Raw genomic sequence first — 16022 nt, 5'->3', positions numbered from 1 at the left:
AAAGGTAACATTTCGACTCCCAAATATTCTCGAATAAATAGAGCGTCCTATCAAGCTGTAATCGAATCAACTAGCATCGACGTGATCCTCAAAGTGAGGAACCAAGAGCACTTCGGACAAAGGGTTGAACGCGGTTTCCGGGCGATTCGATCGTCGATCGGTCCCAGCGTTAGCCGCGTAAACAAAGGTGACCGGCGACAGCGTTGAAATTTCTGGAGGACCATCCGCGTGCGCGCGAGTCCGCTTAACCCTGAACAGTTAGGTCTAGAAATCGTGAAAGGGCCGCGGTACCGTTTAGAAACCAATGAGCTTCTAATGAAGGTGGAGCCTGCCGAGGAAATCTCCACCTACTCTTAAAATGCTCTATTTCTCTCCTCTTCGGAGTGCGTGTCCCTCCGCGCGGAAGGCGGAATGAGACGGAAGCGGGAAGCCGGCGAGCGAGAGAGAAGGGAGCAGGCCGAGAGAGAGGCCCGGCCGGAGTGAAACGAGAGGAAACGAAGAGGAGAAACAAATGAAGAAGCTGAGGAGGAGATCTTCAAGTACGTTTTAACTCGGCCAAGTCAGTTGGCATCCCGCCGCCCCGACTAATATGATGACTTCGTCCGGGCACAGTGCTCGCAGTGATCTTCCTGCGAAATCGATCGATTGTTTGTGATTTGCGCGCGCGACGCGAGCGGACGCGAAGATTCCGAAGTCGAAGAGGAAGAACGTCGTTCGCCGTGATCGACTCATTGTTGCACAGAAGCGGCCGATCGTCGTGATAATTCCGGCCAGTAAACAAGGCGACGTCGATCCTCCTCGGAACGCTGTAGACGATCGTCGCGACAGCTGCTATCGACGCGAAGTTTCCCGGCGGGACGCTCGCGGCAGAGATTTTCAAGAAACTTTGACAACTCGGAACAAAGTGAAACCGACCGCGGACGGAGGACACAGAGCGAAGACATGGAACGGAGATATGGTTTTTCCATCGACGTGTACGAGGGACGCCGATGGTTCGAGTAACTTTTTTAGTAAACTGTTGCAGAATTCTTCGGATCGGGAACAACGATTCTACAAGAGGAGATTAATGTCGAATAATAATCGAGATAAAATGGATTCGAGTATTACGCGCGTGGTTTTTAAAGGATAAACGGTTTCCGATGCAAATTGGAGTTAATGCTCCGCGGATAGTATAGATACTAATCGGTCAATCCGTTTACCCTTCGGTAATTGTTAAAGCATCCGGCGGCGGGTACCAGTCGATTAACGAGACACGACAGTAAAAGGGTAGCATTAATAACGAGCAGGATCATATTTTTGGAAGAGCGCGCTCGGCCGGCACGTGGCACGAGGCCTTAATTGCTCCGTCACGCTTCACCTCGCCGATGCTTCGGTTAACATATTCCGATGGAAATTGCGCGTGAAAAGCTCCGCTCTTTTATCTCCGTCCCTCGTAAATAATCGTCGCGTTTCGCCGGGTGTGTCGACGACGGTACCGTCGCGTCTCCGCAGCTCGAGACGCGGGAGACGTTGCTCCACGACTCGTCGGACGTTCGTCCGGATGATACTGTGCGATCAATTTCCCGGAGCTGCGAGTAGTAACCCGTCGGGAGATCAATTCCCGTGAATCGCGTTGTCTCGGAAAGGGAATCGACGCCGGCCCTCCAGGGATCGACCTCCCCGTCACGTCGGCAAAATGCTGTGCGCGAATCCCGAACAGGAAGGGAACAACGGCGTGATAGTCTCGCAGGTCCCGAACAACCACGCGCCGCAAGATTTCACGGTCTCGAGGCTGCTGGCGACTTCGAATCATTCTCTGGGTAAGAACTCGAAAAAAAACGATCTCGACGGGACGCCCAACACCTGACGACATGTAACGGTTTACGTAATTTCGTTACGTAATGCGGCGAAATCGCGAGCGGCGGTTCGAGGGGCCAGCGAACGGGGATAGATCCCCGACGCGATTCAATCCGCGTTTGATTCCATCGGAATCGCGCGTTTCCAGTCATGCTGTCCGCGTTATGCCGCCTCGATGAGTGCCCAAGCACAGTAAAGTCATTCAAGAATAGCCGCGGTGGCTGCGCCGTTCCTCTCCTCCGCCCCGTGCCCGTTCCCGTTCTCGTTTTCGGACGCGTAACGCTCGCCTATCGCGAGCGGCATCTGAAAAACACCTTTATCTCGGTTCACAGAATGCAACGAGAGCGCGACGGCGGCGGCCGCGAACAGAAGGCCCAGGCGGAGCAGAACGACGTTTTCGGCGCAACAGTTAGCCGCTCTGGAGAGGGTGTTCGAGAGGACGCACTACCCGGACGCGTTCGTCCGCGAGGAACTGGCGACGAGGGTCTCCTTGTCGGAGGCTAGGGTCCAGGTAACGTAACCATGCTCCTTAGATCCGCAGCTTCGAGCGCTGACGCGAGTACGCGGTGAAATCCGTGGATTATCGGCTTGCTACCACTCGACTAGCCCAACAGATCCGACTCTAATCGGTCTTTCTTCCTCTTGTTTCCAATTTCCTATTCGTCGATACTGCCTCGCGTAACCGATCGAAGCTACGAACCGAACGCATCTGCGTCCGCGAGCTTCGAAACGGTAGCTCGGACAAGTAGCTTCGCAGCGACAGCTTGCGAGGGGAAAAAAAGATTCGACCTTCGATGCGGTGAAGTCGTTTGAAGACGCGATTCCACTTTGCATGGAGGAGGAATGTCCGTCAGAAAAAGTACCGTAACACTGGCGGGCTAGGTCCACACGTGTTCCTCGGGATCACGGCGAACGGCGGCAGAAGGAAGCAGATACGAAGGGAGGAACGGAGGGAGAGGAGAGGAGAGGAGAGGAGAGGAGAGCCCGAGGGAAAAAAGGAAGAAACGGGGATGGAGGGTGGAGGTCGCGGACAGCTAGGCAGAAAATCGAAGGAGACAGGTTGTCAGGCCAAGGAGCTATGATTAGCTTGCCGGGATAGTTGCGCCGTTCCAGTAGCAGCATCTGCGCTTGGCATACGGTGTAGGATATGATGCGCCGCGCGTATCCCGCACGTGTGCGATGCCGCCTCGCCGCTCGTGGTACACGATCATGCAGAGAACACACTTTTCGTTGCTCGTGTCGATCCATCCGTTACTACCACTGTTGCGTTCCAAGCCTGTTGCGGATGTCTGTCCGCCTGTCTGACTGTCCGTCTGTCCCTCTGTCTGTTGGCGAACAGTACGCCTGCCAGGAGCCGTCACGCTGTTCCCGTCTCTCGCCTCTCACTCTCTCTCTCTCTCTTTCTCCTCTTCCCGGCTTCGGTGAACCGCGCGCGATTTTGGTGCGACTCTCAAGCCGAACGCGTGCGTCTCGGTTTCAGGTGTGGTTTCAGAACAGACGCGCCAAGTTCCGTCGGAACGAGCGCAGCTCCGCTATCAGCCGAGGCGTCTCCTCGGCGAAGGAGATGGAGGCCGCGCTGCCCTTGCGGCCGATCAGAGTGACGCACCCCCAGGAGAACAGCGCGGAGAGCCTGCAGACCGCGCAAATGACTCAGTACCCGTACGGCGAGTACTGGAGGTCGTCGCAGCACTACGCGTCGATGCAGACATCATCGAGCTGCCACGGGTTCATCAACGGGAACTTGGGGAACATGAACATCCCCTCGTATCACCATCAGACGGACATCCACGGAGGACTGGAGGGGTCCGCGATGAACAGTCTAAACGCGCTAAGGTTCAGGACTCATCCGTACGGCACCACGTATTCTGCAATGCACGCGAGCATGTGAGAGAGAAAGTGTTTCGTAAACCCTCGAGCCCCGATGAGCTGGCCACCCTCTTACGCATCATCGGACACCAAAGCTTTTAATTTTATTACGGAAACGCTTAATATAATTTATACGAATTAGCTGCGCGTAAGCGGATGGAGAACGGAGGACCAATCGATCGCAACTGCATGCAAATTAGAGTTTAAGCGTCGAACACAGGGTAAAGAGAGTACTGTTATTTTGTAGAACTGGTACAGAGTAATAAACGGTAGAAATCGTGAATGTATTATGTTGTCGATATACAAGAAATATATATGCAGCAAAATATGGTAGTCTAATCTACGAAAGTAACACGCAATGTATTCACGTTAATACCTTAATATGTTAGTTGTGTTAATATGTTAGTATGCCAGTATGTTTAGTATGTTTAGTATGTTTAATACGTTAATACGTTAGTACGTTGATACGGTAATGCGTTAATACGTTAGTACGTTAATATGTTGATACACTGATACGTTAGACGTTCATACGTTGATGCGACAATAGACAAAAGGAAGTATGTATATGGATACAAAAATTAAACTACGGAAGAACGGGTCGTTTATGCGTTGCGGCAGGAAACGTTACAGTCGTAAAATTGTGTCTCCTTGTACGCGTACGCTGCGTTCACATTGGCACAAAATTAGAATACCAATTTCCACGGTTAAATTGGTCACATATAAGTACATCTGTTGCAATGCTAAACAAGCTACAATCACGTAAAAAGGTTCCAAAAATTTCATCTTATATATATATATATACATATATATATATATATTAGTCGTCCGTCCAAAAGTTCTTAAATATACAAATACATCTCTAGTACTATACAGTTACTTGTACATTTTGCACAGCATTGCTCCAGTCTACTTTCGAAGGAACTAAATAAAACGCAGGTGCTATTTTGCTGCCGCACGGACATTGACTACCTGCTATCCAACTAAAGGAACCGAGTTTTGTACTGCATTTCGGACAATTCAGTTTTCCCTCGACATTATGAGTTATGTCAGGCATCCAGGCCATAGGTTCCACGAATAATATTTTAGTACAAAACTCTATTGGCTGGTGCTCATCTTTCTTTGGTAGCTCCAAAGATTCTTGAACAGGCTTTGATTGTTTAGATGTTCTTTTTGTACTTATATGCCTCCATATTTGCTTCTCCTTCGGGATATGGGGCAAAATGTTACTGGCACTAGCTACGATTCGCCGACATTTTCTACAACGATAGACTATGGGCTCTGGACGTACCGTAGCAAGCGCTGGATCTGCTTTAACCAGATCTGTACAGTTCTGTGGTAAAATCTTTGCTTTTCGAACTTTATCCGCTGCGATCTGTAGCCTATACATTTTAAACTGTACATTAGTGTTGTCTATTCCAAAGCCCATTTCTTCGTACAGTTTCAACTGAGCCAAGAAACCAGGATTCGGTCCAATAAAATGTCTCTTTTCTTTCACGAGTTCAAAGGTATCGGAGAAACTTCTTCCATACTTTTTCATCAAATAAGCGATTACCAACGTGGCTGATCTGGAGACACCGAAATAGCAATGTACTAATATTCTGTTGCCAGACTCTAAAGCTTGATTTATAAACTCGTAAGAATCCCCGAAGTGAGTAAGAAGATCTTCGCGTGGCATGTCAGTAATTTGAAGGTACTTTACAACCAGATTTGGTAAAAGCTCTTGAATCTTCCTTGGTAAAGGACAAGAATCTACCGTAAGTATATAGCCTATTTTAGTTTCTCTTAACCATTCGATATCTGTGGCAGCTGTGAGATTTCCAAGATATAAACCAGGAATAATCTCATTGTAACTAGAAGGACCTGCATCAAAGTCTTCTCTTTGTAACTTGTGATCTGTTTCCCCTGCCATGTTGTTTATTCTGAAATAAAACATAAAGCTACGACATATATCTTTAATCTTACTTACTTTATTTTTCCGATAACAAAATAGTACAAAATATTTACAATCGACACATGGACGTTTCAATTAATTTTAGGCATTAAATACACAATCTAAACCTTAAATTAATAAACAAACTTGTCAAACAATGGACCTATAGGTAGAATATCCAAAATTTGCAACTCTATTTACAAAGCATGCTCTAAGTGCATATCAATTTTTTATTACCTCAGTTAAGAAATACTGCGAATAATGGAAGTATGTTGAATCAAAGAATTACACTATAAATGTTACTTGACAAGTAACTTTTATGAGACATATTTTTCTAAAAAATAACTTTTATGATCTTATAGTATGAAAAGCTTTTGATATCCTATGCTCATATATTTTGTACGATTCTGTTATATAACAAACATATTTTCGTTTATTCTTAGGAAACATAATACAATAAAAAACACAAATATTTTTCCGTTCACGAAACGAAACTGAAGTCGAAGTCTTTAGTTATCGACATGCAGTTACGGTGGCGCTTCGGTATTAACGCATTTTTCTGGTACTATTCTAAAATCAAAAATTGAACGCGTCACAAAAGTACTTATCATACTTTCCTCTCTTCTTATAATTGCATACGTTCATAGAAAATTGATTTATGATAACGATAATCAAGATTGAAAACTAACTTCATAATATTATAAAATAAACAACATTACACAGTTTTCAATTCTAATACAACTCATCTTAGTTAAATAAAAACAGACTGCGAAATAATAACCATTGTTTTACAATTATTACGTTTATCGTATAAACTTTACGATTATCGATCAAAAATACTTCGATAAGCATAAATACAAGTTCGAATAGTAATCGTGTCTATTTTACCCGAAGATCTTTGTAAACGACATTTTATTTCAAAGTTTCCAAAATACGTAATGCTTGTATGTAGGAAACAAATCAATCATTTTCATGAAAAATCGTTGATAACGAATATGCAATAAAATTGAAAACGAATGTCTACGACTGAACATTTAAATTCTGAAAGAGTATCGTAAAATGGTGAAATATTTCGCCAAAAGTGACAGAACGGAATTAGAAAAAATGGAGTATAGCAGCTACTAGATTTTTGGAAATCAGTAAAGAAATGTAATTCGTATTGTCAATTGATCTATGAACTTTCGAAAAGATTACGGAATACATTGTGTGACCACGTACGCCGGAAGTGACGCCGCGTAGCCCGATCTCCACATCATTCGGAAGAGTCGCAAGAATATCGCTCATACAGTCCTGCCAAGCTACTGTGCCTGCTAATCCCGTGTTTCTCTGACTTTCTCCCTCTCTCCTTCTTTATTTCTCCATCTTTGTCTGCTCTCTTTTCTGTCGGTACCACTTGCGTGCGCGCACGTGTGTATACGTGAGTGAATGGGTTATTTTTTGATTTTTGAATAAAACAAGATGCTGATCTCGCAAGAGGTGATCTCTAAAGCAGAAGAAATCGCTGATCAGGTAAATTTACAAGTTGTTGTACTTAATTCCTTTTCCGATATACACATAGAATATTATTTTGGCAAAGAAACTGGTGGTAAAAAAGCCAGCTGAAATCCTGTAGGAATACAGGTGTACTCCTGTCAACGTCATCGTGGCACAATTACCCTCCTACACTCGCATATTTTAATTTCTCACGTTCTTTCCTCTGATTGTTTACCTTTTTAAAGAATTTTTATTGTTGTCAAGCATTGCAAACTTCTCTATACTACTAATTGTATATCGCAAAATTAAAGGTTATGCATTGTCAAGAAAATATGTATCACAAACATTACTGTCCCGCCCGTTTTTGGCTAACGTTGAAGTAATAACTCAGTAGTTTTCCAATTATCCATGTGAGCTCTTTTTTATTTAAATTAATGAAATTATTATAAATTTTGAAATGCATTCAAAAGATGTAAACTTTATTAATCATTAACTTTCTCTTTCCACTTTTCATTGACTGCTAGTGGTTTTGTGATACGAATTAAATATACACTTTCACAGACCTACTTTCATTCTTTAATATAATATCAAAGAATATTCAATGAACGTATTACACACGTATCAATAACATTTTATACGTAATTTATAGTTATTTTTCATGTGTACAATATAGTTATAATTATGATATTTTTTTATATAATAGGTAATCCGAAATGGAAAACATATATTACCAACCCTTGCAAGAGTTTGCCTCATAGCTACATTCTTAGAAGATGGGTTGAGAATGTGGTTTCAATGGTCGGAACAAAGGGAATTTATGAACAGTACATGGGGGTGTGGTACTTTCTTAGCTACAATATTTGTTCTGGTCAACTTGATTGGACAGCTTGGAGGATGTGTGATGGTTATCGGAAGATGGAAAGTCAGCATAGCTTGTGGAATGTTGTTCTTCATAGTTGTCTTGCAAACATTAGCTTATAACATTCTGTGGGATGCAACATTTCTGTTCAGAAATTTAGCACTGATAGGTGCTCTTCTTCTCGTTCTTGCTGAATCGAGAGTAGAGGGAAGATCATTATTTGCTGGAGTACCAAGTCTCGGAGACAATAAGCCTAAAAATCTGCTTCAATTAGCTGGCAGAATTTTATTGGCATTTATGTTTACCACGTTAATTCGTATTGAAATATCGTTCCTTCAAATAATGCAGGATATTCTTGGAAGTATTTTGATGGTCTTAGTAACTATTGGATATAAAACTAAACTCAGCGCATTATTACTTGTATTGCTACTATCTGCTCTTAATCTTTATCACAATGCATGGTGGACCATTCCAGAATATAAAGCACTTAGAGATTTCCTTAAATACGATTTCTTTCAGGTAATAATATTTTTTTTCATTATTATTTCATTTGTTTTATATCTGTTTCGTATTCTGCTGAAGGATGTTCAACATGAATCTATTTATTTACAGACATTGTCAGTGATCGGTGGCCTTTTAATGATAGTTTCTTTAGGTCCTGGAGGTGTATCAATGGACGAACATAAGAAAGAATGGTAGATGTCATCATGTCACCTGAATACGTATCATTACTTTGTCAGAATCATTGAGTAAAAAAGTCTCCCATTCCTGTTCCTTTCTATGCTCAACTGAATTTATAATAAGTTCACCAACTCTTTTGGATAAAAGTTGTAGTATACATGATTGTGAATTGTTTAATGTGGACAAAGACAATGTTGAGGTATTGTTATGTACTTACTTTAAGATGTCATACATTAAAATACATGAAATTATGGAAAAAAACAAAACAGAAGAAATTCCAGGATAGTAAGATTTATATTTAAGACATAAACAGAAAGAAGACAACGCCAAGACTAATTTATATTATGAAGAATGGCATTGTACATATGACACTGCGTTTATTGAGGAAAACAAAATATATTTTTTCTGTGTGTTTTTAATTTTCTCTCCAGTTTTGATCATAAATCCTCAATGGATTTATATGCATGATTATAATATGTCAGTGTATTCTTCCATAAAAATACAATAACTTTAACTGTTTCGTTTAATAGAAAATAGAAAAATGAAAATATCAAGTTTTCAAGATTTTTATACGATTAAATTATTGTAAATAAATATTCCATTTCAAACTTTTTATGAATACTGTTCTCTATAATCTGCTTATCAAATAATTACTGTTAATTACCAAATTTAGATCCTTCCCGTAATAAGATTTGCTAAAATAAACTGATCTCAAAATAGTCTGTAGGCAAACTTACATGATTCACAGTAGTGAACAACTAGATTCGTTTAGTATAACATTGTGTTACATTCTGTTACATATTGTTGTAAAACAATCAAGATTGCTTTTAAATATATAATTTTTAATGAAAATGAGATTAAAAAATGGGTATAAAAGGCCCCCTGTCCATAAAGGAACAACAATTTTAACTGCAAAACCTTTTGCGTATGTTTTACGATCATCATATCGGAAAGATAGATGCGACTACTGTTTGCAAAGGTAATTATAAAATCAAATATTTATTTTTGTCATTTACTATAAATTTGCTGCACTTATTATTTCTAATGGTAACGTAATGTTATCGAACAGACCTTTTGATAAATTTATTTGTGCTTATAAATATATTAAAAATGAAGTTTTCCTTTTTATATAGTTGAACTACAGCAAATCGACGATATAAAAATTCTTAGTAATCGTTATTCAAAACATAGAGGTTATCTTTTAATATCGGCACGTCGCACACTTTCGTTATTGTTGTTATCAAAATGTTTACAGACCGCATCAATTAATGCATATTAAATGTTATAAACATTATCTGGTAAATGTTTATATTGTATTCAATTGATGCAATTACACGAACATGTACTCTAATTGTCTACTTTTAAAGCTCTAATTTGCAAGATCTGAATTTTTCCAAGAACAATAAAATGAACCACAAGAAACGTGCCTAAACCTAGTGTTAATAAAAATTAATTGCGTGTGTGCATTTAAATTTTAATAAATAAAACCGTTAACAAGAGAAATATAAACTATTAAGTTTGCATACAATCACAACGACTGTGCTCGAACATTTCAACTGAATTTTCCTTTCCTTACTTTTCTCTTGACAATATCATGTAGTTTTTTGGCAAATTTATACTTTTTTCTTTAATCTATTATCCGTTAAAGATGAATGAGTGTAAAAATGGAATAAAAAGAGGAACTACTATTTTAACCGCTAAACCGTTTGCTTACGTTCTTAATTCAAAACATAAAACTAGTCGATGCGATTATTGTCTAAAAAGGTACATATACATTTAACGCCGAATGACATAATAATATTTGGTTCTTTGTTTACTGTTTCTATACGAAATACATATCTTACAAGAGCATGTATTTTGATCTTTGTATTTTAGTGGAAAAGTTTCAAAATGTTCTGCTTGTCATTGTGTTTATTATTGCAATCGTTTCTGTCAACAAGATGCATGGTCCATACATAAAACAGAATGTGCAAAACTGAAAAAGGTTTCACCAAAGGTTGTGCCAGATATGGCAAGACTTATGACTCGTATAATCATAAAATTGAATCAAGGTAAAAGCGAGGAAATGGGATATTACAGTGACACAAGTTTTAGAAAATTTAAGGATTTAATGTCACGTAAGTATGCAGTGATAGTAATTAAGAAAATTAAAAATATTTCCTTCTATTTGCTTTATTAATGTCAGCTTCATTGTTTCATTAGATTACAGTGATATAAAGAAAGATGAAAAAAGAATAGAACACTTCATTTGTCTATGCAAAATTCTGAATGAATTATTTGAAGATACACCTATGCCAAGTAATGTGGAGTTAATGGCTATTTATGGCAGAATTTGTATTAATTCATTTAATATATTCGATCTGGACATGAATAGTATTGGCATTGGCATTTATTTAGGACCTTCTATTATTGACCATAGTTGTGTACCAAATGCTGTAGCTACTTTTGAAGGACCTAATATAATTATTAGAACAATAGAATACCTTCCTTGTTTGGATTGGTCTCAAGTAAGTATCTCCTTTCTCTATGATATTTAACTAAACTTTGATCAAAGTTTTCAATGTGATTATATACACGTAGATAAGAATATCATATATTGATGTTCTTAAAACAACAAAGGATAGACGTGCAGAACTACAAAGTTCATATTATTTTTGGTGTAACTGCAAAAGATGTGAACAACCAGAACTAACAACTACAGCTGCAATGTGTCCAAACAAGTCTTGCATGTATCCTTGCTCTAGTGATACAGACTCATGTGAAAAGTGTAAGACACGATTTCCAGATAAATTTAAAGAAACATTTGACGAGATATCTGATTTCACTGCTTATCATTTACAAAGTATGAAGGATATGGCTTGTATCCTTTCTGAAATTAATGAATGATCGCATCAATAATTATATCCAATCACAAAGTATACTTTTCTTATTAGACAATTCAGATCTGGATGTAAGCAAGGTGTGCCTTGAAAAGCAAGAGGGTGTTTTACACCCACTTAACATACAGCATGTACAAACTTTGCAAAGTGCTTTTGACTCTGCTATAAGTTTACAGCACTGGGAGGAAGTAGAATCTTATGCGAAAAGACTTATTAATGGCTATTTGTAAGATAAATATATTTTTAAATTGACTAGATTCCAAACAACTAATATCACATTTTCATTTTAGAACATACTATGGTGAAGTTCATCCATTAACTGGAATATTGTATCTTATGATGGGAAAGATTCAGTTATACTTAGAGAAACCAAAACAAGCTCTGGAAGCTTTAAAAAGAGCTAAGTCCATATTACTAATAACACACGGAGAAAAACATACTTTGGTTCGAGAAAATTTAAAGCCCCTACTTCATCAAGCCATTATGGAAGAATCAAATGTTAAAATATAAGTTGATAAATAATAATTGTGATAATAAATAATTTTATTAATTAAAAATATACATAACTATTTAACTCCTAATATTTGTATGTTATTTATTTTTTAACATATCTTTACGCATCACATATAAATATTTGTTACTACCCGATCATGTCCAACATCCATAACAAATAGGAATGAAGTATACAAAATACTCACTTCCTACTAATAAACCTAAATTCGTAAAATTTTTGTATCATCGGAAACTACATTAAAATGATACAGGGATTTGTAACATTTTATACGTATTGCTACTTTGAAATCTTTTCAACTATATTTACAATTAGCTATTACACAATCAAATATTACTTACAAATAGGACAATGAACAATCATTAAGGAATAATCTTGCTCTGTGTAAATTCTACAGTTAGTCTAATATCATTAAATAAATATCTCTAGTAACGATTTGCGAGATTTTTTAAATATTTTATATGCCATTGAATATTACGGTATAAAAGAGAACTTGCAGTTTGCATCTTCAGATGGTCGGAATGGAATGGGCAATGTGGGGATGAATAACTATTTTGACCGTCCGTGCACTGACAACTGGTAGAGTCAGGTTGAGTACCAACATTACTAAAAGAAATAAGTGTAGCTGCCAAGTGACAGCTGGTTTGGTTTTGTTGTATCGGTTATTTGTTTGGAATAAATTTTTATTTTCTACGGATAATTTAGGATAACATGTGGTAAGCCGTGTGATATTTTTTTACTATTTTTCAAATTTAGTATAAAGGTGATAACAGTAACAGATTTGTTTTTTTCATAACAATGTCTAAGTGTATTCAGGCATAGAACTATGATGTTTAATAATAATTAATGCAAATTTGTTTTGCAACAAAATATTTACATACGTTTCTCGAGTGCAGTATTAATTGTTTTCTGTTCTATTATTATCCAAATGAATTAGCAGTCTTATGTATCGCACAGATCTAATATTTGTTATGCTTACATTGAAGTTTAAAAAAATATGAAAATTGTTCTACTACCAATAATAATCGTAATTGATTAGCTATAACATTAATTTTAACTAAACAATGTAAACATATTATCAATGTATTTATTCTGCAACTTATAGAACTATAAAACAGTCTAATGTTCATATATTCTTTCATTTTAGATATTTGTCATAACATTGTTAAGGAAAAGATATTTTCCTACATTATTTTTGGCACAATTAAGAAGAAATACACAATGTTGTCTGCATTTAAAAGATTAGCTGGAAAATCTGATGGAGTTGGCAATGTGTCTCCTAGACCAGCTCATCAGTCTATGCCAACTACGTTACAGAGAAAATTTGCCAAAGGTGTACAATATAATAGTACGTATGCATTAGTAATTTATAATAAAAGTATCTAATAATATATTCCAAATGAAACAGCATTTGTTTTCAGTGAAAATTATTATAAAGGGTGATAGAAATGTGGGAAAAACTTGTTTATTTCATAGACTTCAGGGCCAAAAATTTATAGAAGAATACATACCAACGGAAGAAATACAAGTGACCAGCATTCAATGGAATTATAAAGCTACTGATGATATTGTTAAAGTGGAAGTGTGGGATGTTGTAGATAAGGGTCGACGAAGGAAAAAATTTGAGGGTCTGAAAATGGATAATTCACAATCTGAAAATATAATTGAAGAACCTGCATTGGATGCAGAATTTCTTGATGTGTATAAAGGGACCAATGGTGTTATCATTATGATGGATATTACAAAATCTTGGACATTCGATTACGTACAAAGAGAACTTCCAAAAATACCTAGCCATATTCCAGTCATTGTTTTAGGAAATCATTGTGACATGTCTCATCATAGAACAGTTACATCGGATCATGTGATATACTTTATTGACTCCTTACATGAAAGATCAGCACAAGTAAATTTACTGTTATTTGTCATAACTACCGTAGTACTAGAAAGGTTCATTATTTTTTGTATTTTCCCTTTTTAGGTAAGGTACACAGAATCATCTATGAGAAATGGCTTTGGATTAAAACTTTTACATAAATTCTTCAATCTTCCATTCCTTCAGTTACAACGAGAGACATTATTAAAACAACTTGATACCAATGAAGAGGAAACACGTTTGACAGTACAAGAACTTGATCTCTTTCAGGACAGTGACGACGCCGATTATAATAAATTTCTGGATAATCTTGTTAACAGAAGGAGAGCTATTGCTGACTCTGTTTCTGCCAGTATTCTAGTCTCTAATGTTACAACTTCACTAAGTAATCATCATATATCGTCTTCTAATGGAAACATAAATGCAAGTACGGAAGTTAGGAGGTCCATTTCAATGCCTGGCCCTATAGGAGGTGGAACACCCATACCAGTGAAAAATATAGATCTGAGATCGTCGCCAAAGAAAGAAAATTCAAGTACTTTAGAGAATCAAATAGCCTCTACTAAAACCATACAGAATGCACCGGCGTTGTCTGCCACTCAAAATATTTCAAACACTGACTCTAAAGTGTCCGAATTTTTAAATAGTAACTCCGATAGAAGAGATTCCATTAGCAAACCACAATCACTTATGTCCAAGATATTTGGTAACAAAAAGGAAGACGAAGTGGACAAAGTAATACATATTAATAACATGAATACAAGTGTACCGTTAACGAGCGTTGAAGATTTCGTACCGGATGATGGTCTTCTGGACCGATCATTCTTAGAAGAGGGTAGTCAAATTTCACCACAGAAAGTACAACATCAAGAGTTAGATTCTGAAAGGTACGTTCTGTTATATAACAATGAAATTACACGGAACATTAATTATTTTTGTTCTTTAATTAATAGTGATACCGAAACCGCAAATCCATTGGTTGCCGGCTACGAGGATGACTTGTCATCCACCGAAGAAACAACACCACCAATTCAACCGAAATTAGCCGAGAACCCATTATCCAAACAAAAACATAGGCGTGAAATAAATACAGAAGTAAATTCAGAAAAACTTCGACAAATTACTAAACGTGACTCCGTTTCATCAATAGATCAAGAATTGCAAATATCAAATATTTGTGATATAAATGAACAACAAGAGATTAGTTCCGACGAATTTGACATTTGGCTTCAACGTGATTCTAAATGGAGACAAAGTCCGGAAGGTGGTGAAGATGTGAGCAGTAATAGTACAAGAAAAGACAGATTAGGATTGAGCGATAAAAGCTTGGATGTCAGCGTGACAAGTTCCAATGTGCATCTGGAGCTACTCGATAACGCTAGTGTACAACATATGAGTTCTAATGGCAGCAGTCCTGTGCTAAAAGAAAAGAAAAAGCATAAAGAAAAGGTATGAGCCAAATATAATAAGTATTTTTTTAGGAATGTATTGTTCTATAAAAATATTCTATTAAAATTTGATTTATTCCAGACGGAAGATAAGGAGAAAAAGAAGAAAAAGAAATCTAAAGATAAGGAAAAGGAGAAAGATAGAACAGACAAGACGGAAAGGAAGAAGAAGCGTTCTTCGCACCGATCCAGAGAAGAAAGTAGAGAACAGGAGAGTCGAAAAATTTCCGAATGGTTCTGGCCCCCGAATTGATATTGATATTGCCTATGAAACTATATAGCGTTCTGCTTAAATAATGTTACATTTAATCGTATTTCTAATCCATAACAGTGTCTTCTGGTAAGGCACACATTTCCTATACCAATAAATCTTTAAAAATAAAACTGAGATTAATGCTTGCCGTTAATTTTAAAGCAAGCTGAGTATGATATGAATGTTTTGTTATAATTCTTTGTATAATAAGGCAACGTTATGACTTGTAACACAAGAAGATTTTTATTAAACCAAAAGTAATATTATATTTTTAAGTTTAAATTTTGAATAATTGTTGATAATATATTTGTCTAATTAGCATTCCATTAGCATCCCATGTAAAAATGTGTACGATATATTCATTCGAATTTAAATGTATTTTATCAAACTACTTATTTTGTTACTTGAAA

The 16022-nt window shown here is 37.5% G+C and overlaps 5 protein-coding genes across 13 annotated transcripts; 4 read left to right on the top strand and 1 right to left on the bottom strand.

Moving 5' to 3' along the window:
* The first annotated feature begins 570 nt into the window (after window positions 1-570).
* Window positions 571-4687, top strand: LOC116432060 (uncharacterized). Its single transcript, XM_031988385.2, has 3 exons — window positions 571-1799; window positions 2169-2347; window positions 3317-4687. Exons 1-3 carry the CDS (start codon window positions 1676-1678, stop codon window positions 3722-3724), a joined length of 711 nt encoding a protein of 236 aa, XP_031844245.1. The 5' UTR covers window positions 571-1675; the 3' UTR covers window positions 3725-4687.
* On the bottom strand, window positions 4561-6998 carry MKP-4 (dual specificity protein phosphatase MPK-4). 2 transcript variants are annotated; one of them, XM_031988381.2, is made up of 2 exons: window positions 6851-6998; window positions 4561-5621 (listed from the first exon to the last, which is right to left on the bottom strand). In XM_031988381.2, the coding sequence occupies exons 1-2, from the start codon at window positions 6886-6888 to the stop codon at window positions 4568-4570; spliced, it is 1092 nt and encodes a 363-aa protein (XP_031844241.2). In that variant the 5' UTR covers window positions 6889-6998; the 3' UTR covers window positions 4561-4567. The 2 variants fall into 2 exon arrangements, with proteins under 2 accessions (XP_031844241.2, XP_031844243.2); XM_031988383.2 differs by lacking the exon at window positions 6851-6998 and adding an exon at window positions 5870-6307.
* Window positions 6996-9064, top strand: Surf4 (Surfeit locus protein 4). Its single transcript, XM_031988384.2, has 3 exons — window positions 6996-7141; window positions 7809-8483; window positions 8577-9064. The coding sequence occupies exons 1-3, from the start codon at window positions 7091-7093 to the stop codon at window positions 8661-8663; spliced, it is 813 nt and encodes a 270-aa protein (XP_031844244.1). The 5' UTR covers window positions 6996-7090; the 3' UTR covers window positions 8664-9064.
* A 280-nt stretch (window positions 9065-9344) lies between these two features.
* On the top strand, window positions 9345-12081 carry Smyd3 (SET and MYND domain containing, class 3). 6 transcript variants are annotated; one of them, XM_076372183.1, is made up of 7 exons: window positions 9375-9624; window positions 10294-10409; window positions 10521-10762; window positions 10848-11152; window positions 11226-11487; window positions 11579-11750; window positions 11815-12081. In XM_076372183.1, the coding sequence occupies exons 1-7, from the start codon at window positions 9604-9606 to the stop codon at window positions 12032-12034; spliced, it is 1338 nt and encodes a 445-aa protein (XP_076228298.1). In that variant the 5' UTR covers window positions 9375-9603; the 3' UTR covers window positions 12035-12081. The 6 variants fall into 6 exon arrangements, with proteins under 6 accessions (XP_031844236.2, XP_076228298.1, XP_031844239.1 ...); XM_031988374.2 differs by having other exon boundaries at window positions 9376-9624; window positions 11226-11505; window positions 11588-11750; window positions 11815-12080; XM_031988377.2 differs by lacking the exon at window positions 9375-9624 and adding an exon at window positions 9642-9692 and having other exon boundaries at window positions 11226-11505; window positions 11588-11750; window positions 11815-12080.
* A 190-nt stretch (window positions 12082-12271) lies between these two features.
* On the top strand, window positions 12272-15887 carry LOC116432056 (rab-like protein 6). 3 transcript variants are annotated; one of them, XM_031988370.2, is made up of 6 exons: window positions 12272-12751; window positions 13183-13383; window positions 13444-13941; window positions 14017-14798; window positions 14865-15360; window positions 15442-15887. In XM_031988370.2, the coding sequence occupies exons 2-6, from the start codon at window positions 13294-13296 to the stop codon at window positions 15610-15612; spliced, it is 2037 nt and encodes a 678-aa protein (XP_031844230.1). In that variant the 5' UTR covers window positions 12272-12751; window positions 13183-13293; the 3' UTR covers window positions 15613-15887. The 3 variants fall into 3 exon arrangements, with proteins under 3 accessions (XP_031844230.1, XP_031844229.1, XP_031844231.1); XM_031988369.2 differs by having other exon boundaries at window positions 12326-12751; window positions 13457-13941; XM_031988371.2 differs by lacking the exon at window positions 12272-12751 and having other exon boundaries at window positions 13232-13383; window positions 13512-13941.
* Window positions 15888-16022: the final 135 nt, after the last annotated feature.

This window comes from Nomia melanderi, chromosome 11, assembly GCF_051020985.1.
Source record: "Nomia melanderi isolate GNS246 chromosome 11, iyNomMela1, whole genome shotgun sequence".
Classification (NCBI taxonomy): Eukaryota; Metazoa; Arthropoda; class Insecta; order Hymenoptera; family Halictidae; genus Nomia; species Nomia melanderi.
The sequence above is the reverse complement of the archived record's forward strand: the minus strand, read 5'-3'. Positions and strand labels throughout refer to the sequence as shown.

Coding starts and splice junctions, on each gene's coding strand:
- Surf4 (XM_031988384.2), top strand. CDS start 7,091: ATGCTGATCTCGCAAGAGGTGATCTCTAAAGCAGAAGAAATCGCTGAT. Junction 7,142..7,808: donor CAGAAGAAATCGCTGATCAG/GTAAATTTACAA, acceptor TTTATATAATAG/GTAATCCGAAATGGAAAACA. Junction 8,484..8,576: donor TTAAATACGATTTCTTTCAG/GTAATAATATTT, acceptor ATTTATTTACAG/ACATTGTCAGTGATCGGTGG.
- Smyd3 (XM_031988374.2), top strand. CDS start 9,604: ATGCGACTACTGTTTGCAAAG. Junction 10,763..10,847: donor ATTTAAGGATTTAATGTCAC/GTAAGTATGCAG, acceptor TTGTTTCATTAG/ATTACAGTGATATAAAGAAA. Junction 11,751..11,814: donor AGACTTATTAATGGCTATTT/GTAAGATAAATA, acceptor TTTTCATTTTAG/AACATACTATGGTGAAGTTC.
- MKP-4 (XM_031988381.2), bottom strand. CDS start 6,888: ATGATGTGGAGATCGGGCTACGCGGCGTCACTTCCGGC. Junction 5,622..6,850: donor TACGCGGCGTCACTTCCGGC/GTACGTGGTCAC, acceptor GTTTTATTTCAG/AATAAACAACATGGCAGGGG.
- LOC116432056 (XM_031988369.2), top strand. CDS start 13,257: ATGTTGTCTGCATTTAAAAGATTAGCTGGAAAATCTGATGGAGTTGGC. Junction 13,942..14,016: donor TACATGAAAGATCAGCACAA/GTAAATTTACTG, acceptor TTCCCTTTTTAG/GTAAGGTACACAGAATCATC. Junction 14,799..14,864: donor CAAGAGTTAGATTCTGAAAG/GTACGTTCTGTT, acceptor TTTAATTAATAG/TGATACCGAAACCGCAAATC.
- LOC116432060 (XM_031988385.2), top strand. CDS start 1,676: ATGCTGTGCGCGAATCCCGAACAGGAAGGGAACAACGGCGTGATAGTC. Junction 1,800..2,168: donor GACTTCGAATCATTCTCTGG/GTAAGAACTCGA, acceptor CTCGGTTCACAG/AATGCAACGAGAGCGCGACG. Junction 2,348..3,316: donor TGTCGGAGGCTAGGGTCCAG/GTAACGTAACCA, acceptor TCTCGGTTTCAG/GTGTGGTTTCAGAACAGACG.